This window comes from Xiphophorus couchianus, chromosome 17 (genome assembly GCF_001444195.1).
Source record: "Xiphophorus couchianus chromosome 17, X_couchianus-1.0, whole genome shotgun sequence".
Classification (NCBI taxonomy): domain Eukaryota; kingdom Metazoa; phylum Chordata; class Actinopteri; order Cyprinodontiformes; family Poeciliidae; genus Xiphophorus; species Xiphophorus couchianus.
In genome coordinates, this window is record NC_040244.1 from 14,131,459 (window position 1) to 14,149,936 (window position 18,478).

At 41.1% G+C, this 18,478-nt stretch overlaps 1 protein-coding gene across 13 annotated transcripts in view; it reads left to right on the forward strand.

Annotated features, from left to right (window-relative positions):
• Positions 1-18,478, forward strand: part of nav3 (neuron navigator 3) — a 272,465-nt gene that overhangs the window by 131,866 nt on the left and 122,121 nt on the right. For 12 of the 13 annotated variants that reach the window (XM_028043463.1, XM_028043455.1, XM_028043457.1 and 9 more), the window contains exons 2-3: positions 10,581-10,698; positions 13,104-13,156. In XM_028043463.1, coding sequence (XP_027899264.1) covers positions 10,581-10,698; positions 13,104-13,156 — 171 coding nt within the window. Of the gene's footprint in view, positions 1-5,697; positions 5,800-10,580; positions 10,699-13,103; positions 13,157-18,478 lie in introns of those variants that run through there. The other variant, XM_028043462.1, reaches the window with a different exon arrangement.

The following is an 18,478-nucleotide window of genomic DNA, read 5'->3' on the forward strand; positions in this document are numbered from 1 at the left end:
CTGTTTACTCCTTCTGACTAGTACTTAAAATATATATTATATCCAAGTGTGGCAGCATCATCTAGGATTGATGCTGTAAAAACCTTTATTTGACATCCTATAAATGCACACCCTGGATATTCATTTGAATTTCATTGATATGTTCCCTTTAAGTTCAGGATGGGAAATCTGGTTTATATGCTCTGGCTGCTGTGAACTCTGGGAAATATGCCTCATTACTAACCAAAGAGCCAAAGCCAGTAGGCTTTTAAAGTGGCGTGCAGTTCTGGTTTTCGCTCTCAAACCATAATTCACAGATGATTCTTGAGTGACTCATTAAGTTCAGTCGTGCGACCCTCAGCTGCTTTTCAGCATCCAGCAACACCACAGAAGACGGAATGTGTCGACTCGCCTTCTGGATGTCGGTTGGTGTTTTGGAGCCCTCTGCTGGAGGACCTCTGAAAGAAACTGTAAAGTGTGCAGTGGTGGCTGAAGTGATATTGGAAGATGAATCTTTTATAGGTTTGGCCGTTTTATTGAAGAGGAATATTAGTTTATCAAAACCCTTTTTCTTTACTATTTAAAAATTTAGTACATTTTGATGATTCTTGATGGTCAAAGATCACAAAGAAAACATCAGAACTTTCTTACTTTGCTGAAGAAAACCTTGCCACCACATAAATTTCTTAATACAAACCCATAACCTTTTTTGTATTTTGTCGCCTTAGAGCCCCAAACTTTATTGTAGCATTTGGTGTTTGTATGATAGACCAATATAAGGTCATGCATAATTAAAAAGCAGGTAAATGGTTGAGAAAATATTTTGTAGATAGAAATCTGCAAAATGTGGCATTAGTATGCATTTAAGTCTCCTTTATATTGAAACATTGTAAAGAGTGTAGCCACCTGTCCTCAGAAATATCCTCTTTAACCCCATTTTGGTGACCTCTGAAGCAGGGAAAGGCTGCAGAATAATATTCCAAGCTTGAAACATCTTACATCATCTTACATCATCAATGGAAATGGCAAGAGGATGCCAAGGATACCAACATATCGCTGTCAAGCTCAACTGAAAGGCATTAATGAGAGTTGCAGCCAACTTCACTGTGGAGAAGCAGAGATAACAGCTTAGGAGGGGGAGAAAACCCTTTTAGACTTACACTCTACAAATCTGACCTTTGTGGAAGATTAGTAAGAACTAACCCATTCATAGTCCTCAACATACAGCAAACAAAAGGAATAAGGTGGTCTGATCAAATGAGACTTGAACTGGACTTTGTGGCCTGCGAGCAAATTTCCATGTTAATGGTAAAATCAAACAGTCGGGTAATTTTCTTCAGGAGAAACTGGGAAATTGGTCAGAGTTGATAGGAGGATGGATGGAGTTCACCTTCCAGCTGAACTGTTATGAGCTTCAAGAGAATTAGATTGAAGAATATCTGTATTAGAAGAGCCCACTCAAAAATACAAAAAACTTTGGTTCCTCAATTTCTATGTGCCATGTTTAAAACTTCAGGTTTTTACCCAATATCAAACAGGTCAGTAGACACATTTTGTTGATGTTTGCTCATATTCTCAGTCCATCAAACATTGATTTGTTTTGCAGTCAGAATAGTTTTATGCTAGTTGTCCAAGCGGAGCGGCTGTGCCTCGGCCACATCCTTCGAAAGGCCAGTTAATAAAAACAGGCCGCTGCTCCTGGCAGCCTGACCGTCCCCCAATCACAAAGCCATTAATCCTGTGATCCACAGTCATTAGTTTCTTAACAAACAGATGGCTGTCAGGACAGAAACCAAACAGACACATGTTATGCGCTGCATACAAATGGACTAGTAAATGGGCTCCATACTGAAGAGAACTCGTTATGTTCAGGGCGACTAATACCTGGCTCAGATTTTAGCAGTTGGAGTGCTTCTATGGCACGGTGGCAAAGAGCTGCTCCTACAGCCTTTCAGGCAATCCATCTGTACAGACCTGAAACCAAGTTTGTGGAAATCGTTTTTTACTGCTTTTATTCAAAACAAATACAAGATTTTTCATACATCAAACCTCTTCTTGGTCAGATCCCATTGAATCTCTTTCGGTGTTTTCAACCCAGTTCTTTTCATCTTAGTCATCTTGATCTAATGGGCAGTAATCCAGTCAGATGTTGTGAGGAAGTGTGACTAATCTGAGCAGACCAGCAGTGAGTCACACAGGAGAGCATCATGCCCGGATGATTTACTTTTTGTCGGAATCTGTTTGGAGCAGGACTCCAACCCTCCCGGAGGTGGAAGCCACTTGACGGATGTGACGCCGAGGTCGTTTTCTGTTTACAGACATCTATGGCCGGACTTAAACTCGTAGACTAACACACCGCAGCCTGAGATGCAAAATGACAATGTAGCTTGTTTGCTTCTTGTGATTTATCTGCGTGCGTTTGAGTGGGAGGAGATTAAAGAGGTCTCAAAGAGGGCCCCAGTGGCATCCCGGAATAGATGGGTTTCAGCCGGAAGCCTCTACATGCTCGTTGGGGCCTCCGAACAAGAACATCCGACACGAACCCATCAATTATGGCTGTAACCAGCAGAGTGAGGTCGGCTGGTGATCTAAGCAGCTCGTCTTGTGAGCGAGCAGCCGAACAGGTAATTACCAACGGCCTCTCTGCATGCTTCCCTTTATGTGTAACGTCTGTGGAATACCTGCTGCCTGGTCATAACAGCTGGCCAGGGCTGCATGCTGTCCTCTCTGCTGGTCAGAGCCAAATTGGATTGGAGTTGATAAGCAGTCTCCTTTTGCTCTTTTTGCTTAAGGATGAAGGGGTTTATGAAGCACTCAGTCAGAGAGAGGAAGCAGACATGCAGCTTATGGTTGCTGTTTCTGAATAACAGGCTCAAAGCCAGACACACTGCATTACCATGGTAAAATGGCATGTTGTTTGTGTCAATAACAGATATAACCCCTCACCCCTGAAACTTCAGTATTGATCAGGCATTATGACTGCTGATAGTTGAAATAACACTAATTATCTAGGGCTGGACAATATGTCTGAAAAACGTGTCATAAGGGTTTCATATCAGTCGATATAAATAATTGATTAGTTTCTTCATTTAAATATCTGAAATACTGCCAAGCTTGTGGCATGATCTTTCCTGTTTTATCCACAATTTCCTCTCAAACTTATCTCCTTTTCTCCTTTCAAACCACACTTTTCTTTTTATCATTGAGAGCCTATGAGGCACAGTGGCAAAATCTTAAATTGCTACTGTGCAAGTTACTCAACAGGTTGTTGGGGATTTGTACATCTTACTCACTGACAGATTCCCTATCAATATTCCTGTCTGCTTTTCTGCTGTCTGTTTCTAAATCGTGTTTGTGCTCATCTGTCTTCAAGCTGTTTATGTCCTCTCAATTTAATTCTTTTTTTGTAACCAGCTTTCTCCACCTCTGCACTCTGTTCCTACTGCGCCGCAGAAGATCAGTGTTGAGAGACACAATGAAACACATCCAACACAGACTGTGTGCTTAAACTTCTCACAGCCATGCAGTTATGTCCTTTTGTTGACAGAGCATCTTGGCAGATCATGGTATGAGAAAGCAATACATCAGCTTTTAGCAGCATGTCCACCATCCTCCATTATCTGTTGACTGTAGTTGTTTGGTCAGCAGCAGCCCTGACAGAACAGGACAGATTTGTCTTTGCTTCAGCATCGGCTGCTCTTGTGGTTATAGTGAAACATAATGGCTGTCCAAATTCTGGCATTGTGCAAGCACAATGAATGTATAAGTGGCTTAAGTGAAAGCTTTTGCTTAAATATGCAGTAGGATCTCAAAACAGACATGCATGGCAAATCGCTTTTCCATGCAAAAGGTTCGCTGACATTCAGTAGGGCCTGAGGAAATGTTGCATCTGTCTCGGCTCAGTCATTTCGTGTTTTCTGGAGCTGCATCTTTGATTCTGTTCATATAAAAGCAACTATTCCAACTCTTTGCTGACTTGAAAGGTTTTGTCTTCACTTTAATTTAGTTAGCGATTTCTCAAAAGTGCATGAAATTCTTCTATTGGTCTTATAAATATGTGTTTCATTCCTTCAGTCCCAGATGTGTTTAGCGAACTCTCCAGGATAGGCTGTGATTGACAGCTGGCCCAACAACAGAGAACATCTCCCTGCTTATGCCATATGTGACCTTTGGATTTCAGTGTACTTAGATATCTCTGGAGAATGTTAGCACTGGAATTAAACATATTTGTGTTTAAACCTGATGTTGTCATGTGGGAACTGCATCTCTGCTGTTTGTACATCATAAAACACCAAATTCCCCAAAACGTAGGAACCCCCTCCAAACCATTTTATTTGCATCCTTGTTTGATTAACTTAAACATTTTCCACAGATTTCCACATTGTCTTATGACCATGTGGAACCCCCCACCCCAGAAATCCCATTTATGCTATGTTGATCATGCATCTTGTGTGATGCGAAAAAAGTGTTTCCATTGCAGTTTTGTTTAATAAACCAATGTAAACAACAGCTGAAAAACCACCTCATCTTAGTGATTCTTCTTCTGTGCATGCGGGTTGCTTTGAGGTTGTAAGCTGTTCACACAAGTTTTATTGCGGTCACATTTAATTGGTAGAATGAACGACATTGGATTTTCAAGAATCAAGACTTGCCTTATATATGTATTATGCCCCAAATCCTGGATACAAGCTGCTTTCAAGAACTTCGTCCAAGAGTGGACTAAAATCAGCTTTAGAGATGGAATAAGAAGCTGTATCATGAAAGTAGAGTTGCTACTCTGTCATCTAAAAATTGTCTTTAAGCAGGCAGTTCAGGGAGCTGGTAAAGAGGTTGCCTGGATACCTTCGTATTGAAGGTTTCTTGACATGTCCCACGGGGTTGGCATCCTGGGGGAGACCCAAAACGAACCGGAGGACTTGGGGAACCTCTGAGGATCCCTTTGGAACGCTTTACTTCGAAAAGAGTAAGATTTGTGGAAACATGTAAGAAGCAAATTTCTTTTCATCACTTTTGGAGCCATATACTGTAAATATATTACCCTGCCAAATCTGCAGCTGAAATCTACACACACTCAAACTGTCACAGATGGATTCCATCTGTCAGATGAACTTCTGTGGCTACCTTGTTTGCCCCCGCCCTCCATAAACTGTGCTGACAGTGACATAGCCATCGGATCCGGGCCGGCTCTTCCCATCCTTCAATTAGTTCCGCTTTTGCAAAGTGGAAGACTTTGCAGAAGAAGCTCCATCACATTGCGGTCCTATTGATTCACTTGGCTCATCGCTCATTTGGTTAATGCAGCTCCATGTTGTCTTTAATTACATTTAGTACCCATGTGGGAGCAACCCCGTTGCCAAGCGGACGTTTTCGAGCCAGCTCGGCCGCAGAAGACCCGTCCTGGTTCAAATGGTATTAAACAGCTAAATGTCATCTCAGCCATCATATTTATGCTCCAACTCCTGAAACAGAGTTTAACTCCTAATGTATCAGCTCGCACTGGAAGGATGCCCTGATTAAAGAGCCCATGCATTAACAATCATTCAGCAGACGCGCATTAATAAGTCCAGCTGGCTGAAGTGACTTCATCTCTTTTTCCAGTCTCTTCTCCTCTTACTCCAGCGGTCTGTTCCTCCTTTTACCTGGCTCCCTCCAGAGGCCAAGCAGTGCCACTACAGATCTCTGCCAATAATACCTGCGTAGCTGTAGTCACTGCATTGTGATCAGGACGGTTGGATGCAGTTTATTTTCTACGGGGCAAGAGGCAGCTGTTTGCCAGCGTTTGGGATCCCTAGCGCTGAGGGGGACGGGTCTGCAGAGCAGGTAGAGTCAAAGAAGAGAGGTACTCCATGCTGCATCAGGGAGAAAAGCGCCAGCGGGGAAAGACACTGGACTTCTGCTGATTGATTCTGGCTGCCGAAAGAAGGAAAGAAAGAAAGAAAGAAAGGAGGAAAAGGAGGGAAGACTGGCCAAGGGGAGAGAGAGTGAGAATTTTTACTTGTGTCAGAGCAGCTGTGGGGGATGCTTTTGCAGATTGTGGTTTTGTGTGGAGTGTGTTTGTATATGATGCCAGTTCTCCCAGTCAGCATCTATGAAGCTGCTGCTGCTGCTGATGTTTCGCCTGAGTCACAGCGCCAGCTTCTGCTTCCCAAAGCGATCTGGATCCTGACAGGATAGGTTAATGAGTGCAGAGGGGCCATGACGTGAGTGGCTCAGTGAGCCGGTATGGGGGGGGACAGTAGGAGGTGACGGGTTCTAAAGGTCTCAGCTCAGGGCTGACAAGGAAGCTTCTGCATGCTTTACACTGTGGAAATGCATGCAACAGAAGTTTAGTTTCTGCTTTTTTTGCTTGTGGAGCGGAGGGAGAAAATGCCAAGCAATACTGTAGATTTGGAAAAGTTGCTGAATCTGTGTTTTCTGCGGTCTGACAAACTGCTCTTTTAGTCCTTTTTCAGTGTTTTTACAGAAACACATCTGTGTTTCTTTATGATTAGGTTAAATGTTCTGTCATGTAGATTTAAGAAAAGTAATGTATGAGCTGTTCCACTAAGGTCAATGAGTTTACGAGGCATTGCTCAGCATTACTAAGGAAGCAGTCGCAAACTAGCTACTATATACATGCTCTTACTAAGCACTACTGTTCTCTTTTCTGCTTTACAGAAGAGAACAAGGAGCTGACAAAATGTAATAAAAATTGCTGCCATGTTTGCTACAAACAAACTTGTTAGGATTGTTTTTCTAGTTCTTTACAGCGAGGTGTTTGATCTGATCCAAACCTTTTTTTTACCCAAATTACGATTTTGTCTGTTTCCTCTTAATACCGATTTTAGCCAGTTCCAGTTCTGGCTGCTTTTTTGTGTCTGAATTAGAGATGTGCCTGGCTGTCTTTCACTGATGGATACTTAATTTTGGCTGATTCCACCTTTCAGGACCTACAGCTTCAGCAAACTTATTTATTTTCATTTTAATTGACGGTGTTGCAAAATATGAACATTAGACACAAATTTTTGCAGCTTTTTTGGTAGAGGTTAGAAATGATTAATCTAACAGAAAAAAGTGTCCTTAATTATTCTAAATTATCCATTTTGGCATATTTCTATATTATTTTTCAGATTTTTACTGAACAAAAATGTAAACATTTTTATTTATTTTATAATTTGTTCAGTCAATCTCTGCTCAGGTTGCTAAGGAGAAAATGGTCAGATTCTGATCTCTGGCCTAATGATCAGCGCCTCCCTTATCTCTGTATTTCTCTATAAATCTCTTGCTGTTTATTTCCCTTCCTGTAAGTTGAAATGTGACTCCCACCTGTTAATTTTTTTCTTTTTCACGCCTTCACTTTACTACTTATCGTAAAGAAATTCCCTGAACCAAACCACATCAGATTAAAAATCCTGCAGAAGGGCAGCTTTAAACGAGCCAACTTCCTGCTTCCAAGAATACAGAAAAGAGCGGGATAGAAGTGTTTTTAATTGAGAGCAGTGTGTGTGGTTTATGAGGGGGGAAAAGATTATTTCATCATGAGAAGTGGTTAGGTTTTATGTGGCAGTTTCTCTGGAAAGCAGAAAAAAGCGCTCGCTTCTCAGGGGGGGGTATAAGACATTTATCCTCTGATTTCTTGTAAAGTATATTTTTCAGACACATAATTAAGGATGTGGAGAAGGAAATACAAGAACATGTTTCAGGAAAAATAGCATAGCCACGTGAACTAGAAGGATAAGTTGATCATGAAGGCTGGTACTTCCTATTGACCATCCTCCTCTGTGGGATTTACTTTTGGAAGTTTAAGTTTCTAAAAAGCTGACTGATGTGATCTGCCTAGCAAAAGTTAAAGGAAGCAAAAACCAACTCTAACCTCCAAACACCTGGAGAAAACTGTGGTCACTCATGCACTTCCTTTGGCATCAAAATAAATGGAATTGAAACTATTAAACAGTATGAGGAGAAATAAGCTCAGCTTTTTATGAATGGTGACTTTAAAAAGCTATAATAAACAATTAGCCCTTTTACATTAGTATCTGCTCAGCACAGCTTGACTGGAAACAACGAAAATGACACTGTCGTCTAACGACCAGGTCCAGCAGTTTTTGTGCGTGTTGTGTTTGTGTTCATTACTTTCTGGACTTTATGACTGACCTGCTATGACGACCCCAACAGAACAGAACTGGTCCTCAGTCATAATGACCTGAACCACGTGGAGCCGAGGAGAACCTAGTCGAGCCATGCAAAAGATTGCTTGATAGTTGAAGTTTATGTTTCAGCTGTGAAACAAACTTAGCGTAACTAAACAAATGAAAATTACACATGAATTCATCTAGACATGGCAGTTTAAGCCTTCAGTGGAAAGACATTCTCCTTTTTTGGAGCTTGTAGAGATGTTCATGGTCTCATTGCACATTGGGCAAAATTCGCTTTATTTGGGGTTGTTATGGCGAAGTGTCTAAATTGGATAAAGCGGTTAATAGTTTTTGGACATTAAAAAGAACTCTTCTTAAGCTTTTGCATACAGCTGACTTTTATTTGGTCAAGCTCTTGGAAGCCAATGTGATTTTGATCACAATTTACCCTTCGAACCAGGCTAAATGTAATAAATTAACTGAGTTTATAAGAGCCTCTGAACTTAAAAGATATATAATATAAATTTGAAAAACTTAAATCATATTTATTTCAGGTTAGGGGTGGATCTTTCCTCCCTCCTATAGATCCATCCATCCATCCATCCATTTTCTGTTCACCCTTTGTCCCTAGTGGGGTCGGGAGGGTTGCTGGTGCCTATCTCCAGCTACGTTCCGGGCGAGAGGCGGGGTACACCCTGGACAGGTCGCCAGTCTGTCGCAGCCTCCTATAGATAACTACACAAATTAAAGGTTACAATTTTTTGTGTGCAGGAATATTCTGCTGCAATAAAACATTTTATTTTAGCCTTTTTGACATCTACACCAACAAATGTGAATGTCCAAAAAGTGCTGTATATTTGTTGTCCATGCAGGTTGTCCTATTCACATGTATAAAACATCTGAGCGTTTAATGAAATCATGTACTCATCTCTATGATAAAGATCAGAACCAGCGCAGATCTCGGTGCAGTCTGGAGAATCAAAGGTTGATCAAAAATTTGTGTTTGAGTTGTGAGGAAGTGCAGGACCCTGTTTGGACACCACTGTCTGGCACGGCATCTACCAGAATACCTGAGAGACGGATGGAGAGAGCAGGACGCTGTTGGTGCAGAGAGCACGGATAAAATGTTGTTTATTGATATCTCTGAGGATAATGGAGGCCTGAGGAATAAATCCAGAAGAGTGTATTTCTCCTCTCTTGACATTTTCCTTTATTTATTCTGAGCTTTGCGGTGGGTTAAAATGATTTATGCTCAAACCAGACATTTGTTTTTTACTTTTATTCGCATCAAGCACTTTTTGAGAGGTTTACATTCAGTCATGAATGGGCATGAATTTCATATTAGTTTTGGACTTTTAGTGACTCATTTGAGCCATTTTGATGCAGGGTGGTCTACAATACAAAATGTAATTGGTCATGGGTTTTGAAAAGAGATGCACATTTTTAAATTCATTTAATATTCAGTACGCCCCTATTGTTAGTGAAATCTGAGGTGCAGAGAAATCCAGGTTTTTGGAGCCATTGGTGAGCTTGTATCATGATTTAGGATGGATGGTCGTCCTTTGAAAGAAATGATAGAACATGCTAGCTTTCTTGTACAGACCTTTCTTTTAGGCATGGTCTATTAGTTTTGAACAGACATGAGATCTTTACCGTTCCACGTTTAATATAGCCTGTTGTGAAAAGTGTGGACATTTACCCAAAACATAAGTGGGGGTGTATGTATACTTTTGTATAATTTTTGACATTGTGAGTCTCAGAGAAAACTCAAACCCATCCATCCATCCATCCATTTTCTGTTCACCCTTGTCCCTAATGGGGTCGGGAGGGTTGCTGGTGCCCATCTCCAGCTACATTCCGGGCGAGAGGCGGGGTACACCCTGGACAGGTCGCCAGTCTGTCGCAGGGCAACACAGAGACATACAGGACAAACAACCATTCACACACACACTCACACCTAGGGAGAATTTAGAGAAACCAAGTGACCTGACAGTCATGTTTTTGGACTATGGGAGGAAGCCGGAGTACCCGGAGAGAACCCACGCATGCACAGGGAGAACATGCAAACTCCATGCAGAAAGACCCCGGCCGGGAATCGAACCCAGGACCTTCTTGCTGCAAGGCAACAGTGCTACCAACTGCGCCACTGTGCAGCCCTAACTCAAACCCAATTCTTGTTTTTATTTTTATTTTTTTAAATTGTTGATTGTCTCATCATGCCACCTCATAAACGAGCATCAAATTCACTTCCAACTACTTAATAAAAAGCCCCAGAATCTTATGGCATTAAAGCTGATTGTGAGTGTATGCAAACTTCTGACCTCTTCTAATATTTATTTTTTAGGATTTACTGGGATTGCTCCCAAGGATTTAAGCGCCTCCTCTGGTCTAGCTTCTGTCCAAACCTTTCTCAGAACTCGCCAGCCCTGCAGTGAGTGCTTGACAGCCCCAAATATACTAACAGTATGTTTTGTCCTGTTGTTGCAGATATACACAGACTGGGCCAACCACTACTTGGCCAAGTCTGGCTGTCCACGCCTCATCAAAGACCTGAGCCAGGACGTCACCGATGGAGTCTTGCTGGCGCAGATAATCCAGATCATAGGTAGGCGACTGTGTAAAATGTGTCATTTAACAGATAAATACTACTAATTGAAATGAGGACATACTTTGAAGACACTATAGTTTAATTCTCTATGGTGGATAGAGCGACCACCCACTCTCTGTTTCACACACACACATATGCACACTAAGTTCGGTCTCTGTTGTAGTTGGCTGGTGTAACAGTCTGATATCGGGGCCAAAACACAGCAGTTGTCCTTTGTTTGGGGTGCTGGAGGAGCTGCAGCAACAGAGATCTATGGCTCTGACACCCCTTCAATTAATGTATGTGTTCTCCATTGTAGCTCAGAGCCTCTGCTCATCCTCCTGCTTCTGCTTCTCTTTCTGTCCCTTTACTTTCTCTGGCATTTTTTTTTTTGCTTACTATATCAGTTTGTTTCTAGGTCCCCAAGTTTTTGTCTAACTTTATCACAAAACCTTTTTATTCCTTCCTCTGGAACAACTTACCAGTACTCACCCCACAATGTCTCACTGTAATAGGATTACCTCTGGGAAAGACTGGTTAAAGAGATTACAGTTACAGAGCTGTAATCTTGTTTCAGTCATTTGTCTCAGTGAAACCCTGTCACAGCATTTTCATCGGTTCATCTCACATTATAGGGGACTAGGACTTCCACAGTTGGGTGTTATAGAAACCTCCATGCAAAAGATAATTAGCGTTACATGAACAGCGTTGCAGAGAGACGTAAAAGTTTGTGTTGCACAGACTTTTCATAGTGTCATACCTATCAGGAGTCCCTAGTGGTAACCAAGCCGTAAGAATCTCATTTTTGAGTGTGACAGCTTCTATCCCTGCTGGTGCCTTGCTTCCGTGACAGGAGTAAAGAATTTGCAGGCCACAGATGCAAAAGAGGCCCTGAATGTGACCTGTGCTGGAACATGATATTTCCGACTTGCAAATTCAATGTCCTCCAAATGCTGGTTTTCTGGCAAACAGTCTTAGTTCATGCACATGTCTCTACCAGGTGCTGATAAGCTACCAGGTTTACCTGATTGTTAAAGACACAATACCTCAGGTCTCACAAAACAAGTCCAACATTGATCATTGGCCTAAGATTTACCTAACCCTTGTAAATAAGCATAGGCAAACTTGATGAACATTATGGACATTGCGTGTATGGTGTACCACTTAGAAATGGTTGGATCCAAATCAAAAATACAGTTTTCCCAAGATACACCTCACTAGGTGGCTCCTGGAGGACTGCTTGGGACTGGCGGATTGGGATACCTCCTGCCAAGAGGGCGGTCATTGTAGGACACCATCCTTAGACTACAACAAGGCCAAGCAACCTGAGCTAATGTTCAGTGGATAACAACACTCAGATCTTTCTCTCTTGCAACTGAAAGCTGCAATGACGCAATACTTTTTTTTGCCAAGGGCTTCTGAGGATTCCCACACCTGCCTGACACTTCTCTTCCAGGGATACTCCAATGTAAGAGAGTCTCTAGAGCCCAAACTGTGTGCTGAAGGTGAATACCACTAAATCTGGCTTACATAGTTCTGTCTCACACACATTTCCAGCTCCATTCCTGTTGATGTTTTCTCATGCATTGCCCTTAGAGCCAGATTATAACTCTGGGTTTTAGCTCTTGCCTTCCAAGTAGCTCACTCCAATGTTTTACTCAAAGAAAAGCTCTGTTGAGGCATTGTGTGAGGCATCACAATTGGATGAAGAGGCGTGATACTTTACAACAGTATAAATTTTACTAACGGGATCTTTGTTTGGCAAATGTAGACCGCAGCCTTACAGGTGGTTTCGGTTAAATGAATCAACTTTGTCATGAATGGAGTGTGCCTGTGGCCGCATCGCAGGCAGTCGCACAAACTTGCTGTTTGTTAGTCTGAATGAGCTGCGAAAGTCCTCACAGTGATGAATAATGTGTAACTAGACTGCGTCCTTGCTGCCGTGGCTCTTACATAATCTTTTTCTCAGCATCGTTTAGAACAGTTTCTCCCACTCATTGTTTTTTTTTTATTATTCTTTTTTGCTCTAATTTTTTTCCCTCTGCGTCACCCTCACCTTTGAAAACATTTTTTTTTGTTCTTTGGACTTCCTCCTTTGTTTCTCAGACCCACAAGCATATTTTCCTGTCTATTATGCACGAAGCTTTTCTTTCTCATGCCGTCTGTCTCTCACATTCTCTCACTTCTTTCTCTCTCTCTTTCTCTCTCTCTGCTTGGATTGAAACTTTACCCTCCCCTGCTCACCCCAACCAGACAATGAGGCCAAGCAGGCCTGTCAGTAACTCTGCACAGCAGCTGAAGAATTAGGCTTCCTTGCCTCCCAGACGTTGCTCCACACTCGCTCACCTCCACACATGCTCTAGACCGTTAGAATGTTGCGGCTCAGGATGGACTCTCACGTCTTCGTTCTGTTTCTCACGCAGCGAAAGAGAAGGTGGAGGACATCAATGGTAGCCCCAGGAGCCAGTCGCAAATGGTGAGTCGACTATTATGTTGATGAATTGTGTTAATTAAGATCATACGAGGGATCCTCACTGCTTGGGTTGTGTGTCTAATCTCTGATCTCTAGAAGCAGGTAGCATAGGTGACGCTCAGCAGCCCTTCAGTCAATAACAATGAAAATAATATAGAAATGTAAATTTTTTCCACCTGTAATTACTGTATTTTGTTTTTACCACTGTACTTTGGTTGATACTCTGCAATGGCTTGTAAAAGTATTCCAACCCTTTAAACTTTTTCTCGTTTTGTCACGACAGCTACATTTAATGGATGTTGTTTGAAATTTCGGTTGGTAAACAAGCAGAATGTAGTATACATTTAGGTTTAAAAGAGTATATTTCCAATTTTCTTTTATAAATAAAATCTAATACAGTGGCGTACAGTTTTATTAACACCCTGAGTTAATACGTAACTGCAAAAAACACTCAATTTTACCAAGTATTGTTGTCTAGTTTCTAGTGCAAATATCTCAGCACACCTGAAGTAAAACAAGATCAACTTGCAAGTAACTTTTCAGCAAGATAAAGGAGCTTGTTTTGAGTCAATAATCACTGATATTTGATTTACAAAAATATTTCCACTGCCAGATTTTTTCACTTATGACATGGGAAAAATGTTTTATAGGAGAAAAAACATCTCAGTCGAACTACTACTTTTTAAAAATCAGTATTAAGAAATTATTGACTTAAAATAAGTTGAAAAGTTAGTTTAGTCTTATTGCAAGTGTGATATTTGCACTAGAAACTTGATTTTTAAAAATGCTTGGTTTGCAGTGTAGTAGAGCTACCTTCTGCTGCAGTTACAGCTGCAAGGATCTTCAGGCCAAAATTCTCTCCCTATTTTTTTTTTTTTTGCTAAGCTCTGGCTGGATGTTCAGAGCTCCTGTCCTGCAGGAAAGTGAACCTCTGCCCCACTTTAAGCCTTTTGCAGCCTGAAACAGGCTTTCCTCCAGGATTCCTCCATTCATCTTCCAGTGACCTCTGACCAGCTTTTCTGTCTCTGTGGAAGAAAAGCCCGTCTCTTGGCAAGTTGCTGCCACCTTGCTGCATGTCGGCCAGAAGGATACGTTTTGGTCATATATGAACAGACCACATTCACTGGCAGTGAGAGTTCAGAGATTTCTCTCTGCTACTTTTCTATGAAAGCCATTTTTGGAGTCAAAAACTGGTAATTATCCCACCTGAATTATTAATCTCCTCATCTCCTCCACGGTAACTCAGAACCTATTGGCTGCTTCTCCAATAAATTCTCTCCTCTTCTCGTCAGATGGACAGCCATGTTTTGGTAGCTTTTCAGTTGCACCATACTCTTTTCATTTTCAAACAGTGAATTACAACTGTTCTCCATGATATGTCCAAAATGAAATCCATTTTGTTATACCTAGACATCTTCACAGCATTCTGCTGTTCTCTAATGTTCTCCAACAATCCTGCAGCTGCATTCATACAAAGATCAGATTACACAGAAGTTGTCTCTGTATAATATTCAGGGTTTCTAAAGGCAGTTAGTTGGAATGAATTTGGGCTAAATAGATATGAACGCCATGTTTTTCAGGACAATATTTGAAAAAAAAAAAAAAGTTGTGAAAATCTTGTTTCCTTCCACTTCAGTTTGAATCTTTAATTTGTGTTGATATATAACATAAAATCCCTGTTAAGGTGGTACATTAAGGCATTCTAAAAAACTGTGATTGAAAGGAACATATTAGAAATAACTACATAAAGTATTTAACATTAAAAATGTTTTCATTTTCTTATTCTGATTACACAGAAAAAGTGAGTGACTAAATGAATGGAGGCTAATGCTCAACAAAAACGATTTAATAAATGAGCTAATGTTAGACGTTAGCGCTGCCTGCTATTATATCCTGGTGTCTGATTTAAACCAGTACACTGTAGCGTTAGCATGATTCCCTTTTAGCCTAACAGTTGATTGCTCTGTATTAAACTCCATCTGTCTTCCTATCAACCCCGACCAACTTCCTCGTTCCTCGTAGAACAACGTCCCCACAGCATGATGCAGCCACCGTCATGTTAGCTGTTCTCTACCGCAGTTAGCATTTAGCATGTCGGCCAAAAACTTCAAATTTTACACCACATTTTTACCTTATTAAAACCTCTTGATGTAGACTGGAAGTACATTCCTTTGACAGGCTTGCAGCTGTAGCTGCAGTGAAACACGGTGATAAAAGCTTGATGAGTACAAATACTTGTGCAATAAACCCACTTTGCCTGAGCGACTCAGAGAGCTGGCGGTGAGTGACTTAGCCACATCCTGTCAGTTCAGCAACAACTTCTAGTAGCTTTTACACCATTTCCAAACAGGACATCTTCCATGCTAGCGGCCGGGTGACAGATTCCTGCTCTTTTTAACGGGATGACGAGCTCTATAACCGCTGATTGTCGTCACTGCGAGATAATTGCCCCTCACTTTAACCAGAGTTGACTAAGTGTTTATATAGCTAAGCGGTTTGCTCTGGCATCGGCCTGCCTCCTATTAAAAGGACTCTAACTGCCGTCCTCAACGGGACGCGGCGGAGTTGCGTCTTCCGGGCCGATTCCTGTTCAAATATCATTTACCTCTAAACAAGGTGACAGAAAACACTGGTGAAAACCCTCCTCTGGATTGTGTCTGCATCTATTTTACAACCGAGTTCACACAGCGAGCAGTTTTCAGCTGTTTGCTTGTTTTCCTCCAGCTGTAGAGGAAGCGTAGCTTGACGACTGCGTTTAAGAACCAGGGGAAGGAAGATCTTACGGTTGTTCGGTTATGCTGGTGGATCCATCCCTGCCGCCTTCACATAAAGTGATGGTGCTGGTTGGAAACAGCTGGAACCAGACCGCCTGACTGCTGCAGCTCTGCCGCGCCGGGTGCATTTGTGCGCAGTGTGGTCTTTGTCTCATTCACTTGCTAAGCCTATTGATCCACCACCTGCTCTGAGCTCCGAGGGTCCTGCCAGCATGGGAAAATAAACTTTGGGAAAAACATGGTTGCTTATAGTGTGGGAGTAGAGGAAAGGAAACACCTGATGTACTGTGAGCATGTGTATGATTATTGTGACAGGAACATTAACCGTCTGCGGCTTGTTTTCTTGACGTTACATGATGTACGTTCTGGAGTGAAGGGCTGGAGAAAAAGCCTTCACGCAACCTTTTCACACTTTGTCTACACTTTTATCAGCACTGCATTTGGTGTATTTTGTTGAGATTTTTGATATTCCGATACAAAACAGAATATGGGAGAGGATTAGGGCCACTGGAAAAAAAATTATTCAGACATTTTTCTTGGAATTCTGACTTTAACCTCAGAATTCACCGGTTTTTTTTCTTCCCAAATTTGCTTTGCTTTTTTCTCAAAATTCTAACTTTAATCTCTGAATTCTGACTTTATCTCAGAATTTAGATTTTTTTTTCTTTGAATTTTGACTTTCTTCTCAGTATTCTGACATTTTTATCATAATTTTGAGGAAAAATCAGACCCTAATTCTCTTACTTAGAACATAATAAAAGTGGAATGAAACGTGCTTTTTAAGAATTTAAACAAGTGTAAATCTGCAAAGTGTGCAGTGATCCACAGCTCAGATGGGAGAATCTGTTGACAGGAAAACTTTAGTGTGCAGTTTTTTGGGACAAGGCAGACATGTGGAAGAAGCTTTGAGCAAATGAAAGTTCACATTTTTGGCTTTCATGGGAGTAGAGTATGACAGAATAAGCTAAGACTGAAAATCTCCTTCAGTAAACCATCCTGTGTCTTTATAGGTGGAACAAAAAAAAAATAAATTCTGGTTAGAAAGGAATCATGATGGAAAATGAAGTTTCTCCCAGTTGTTCTCCAAGCTTCATCCCATTTTTGCATTTCTGACAAATACTAAAAATGTGTCAATTATCAGTCCAAACTGTGCATAGGTTATCTGTTTTCTAAAGAACTAAATAAAAAAAACAAGTTTTTGCAGTGGTTTAACCTGCTTTAACAGACTATAAATAAGTTCACCATGCTGTCATAATAAAATCATTCTGTTGAGAGGAGAAGCTCTCACCAAAATCTATAGAGAACTGATGGCAGGACTTGAAATAACTTGTTAGAGTGATAATTTTCTGGCTTTGATGTGTCTTCATTTACAATTTCTGACATCACATATAATTTTAATAGTGACAAAAAAAAATGTTCTTTTGACTTCCTTTGGTCAAAATGCAATATCACAGCGCATCAGTCCTCTTTCCAGCCTTCTCTTTATAGTCTGGATTCTGGCTGACACTTGAAATACAATATTACCATATGAGAGAGCAGACATTACATAGCCTACAGCAGCTCACACTCCCACAAACATCAAATCAGCCATTTACGTCACTTGCAGTGCTGCAGCGGGGGAATTCAGACCCCTTATTTTGGGCACAGTGTACTGCAGTTTATACAAGTGTAAACTGAAGAGGCCAGGTTGTGAAGAAAAACAACACCATATCATTGTAGGTAGTAATAGTGAAATGATCAAATTCAAAGTGAAAACACATCTCTTAATTACAAATTTAGCAGGAGCTTGATCAGACTTTTTCTTTCTCACTATGATGATGTTGTATGGAGGACCGAAAATGCCTTAGTTCAATAAAAAATAGATTAGTATTTAAATGATTATTAACACATTTCTTTGTTTATACTTGTAAGTGTTTCAAATACGTACATTAATAAATCAAAAATAAGTATATAAAAGTACAAAATAATTAATGTACTATCTATCTATCTAATTAGCAATAACATCTAAGTTCAGAAATCAGCCATGACATTGTGACTTTATTTATTAATTTTGGCGTTATTGACCTTCCATACCCCAACATTTCTTGTTTCTGGCTGTAAAAAAACATTGCAAACTTGATCTGGACCAGTTTATTTTTTATATTTAGTCTTTAGACTGAACCCACCCCTCGCCCCACCCCAAAATTCTCACCAACAAGAAATATATGCTGGCTATTTCTTGTCTATCCTGTACTGAGAAAGAAACGTGGCTGCATTGCGTTCTGGAAACATGCCATTAGTAACCTAGCACCAAGAGATTAGGAGCCAACGGCGGAGGTATCACAGTAGCAACAGCTGCCACTGAGCGGTAGATTGGGTCTTGATGATGGTACTGGACCTACAGGCATGTAACGGTCGCTGCCGGTCCAGTGAGTGGATCGGGGCCAACGTGAGCAGCTGCTGGAAGCTGTTGAGCTTACACCAGCACTGTGTCAACAGTCTCTCCAAGCTTTTCAAACAATCAGCCTTATAATACACTGTTTTGGCTGAAAAGACGAGCCTCGCTGATATT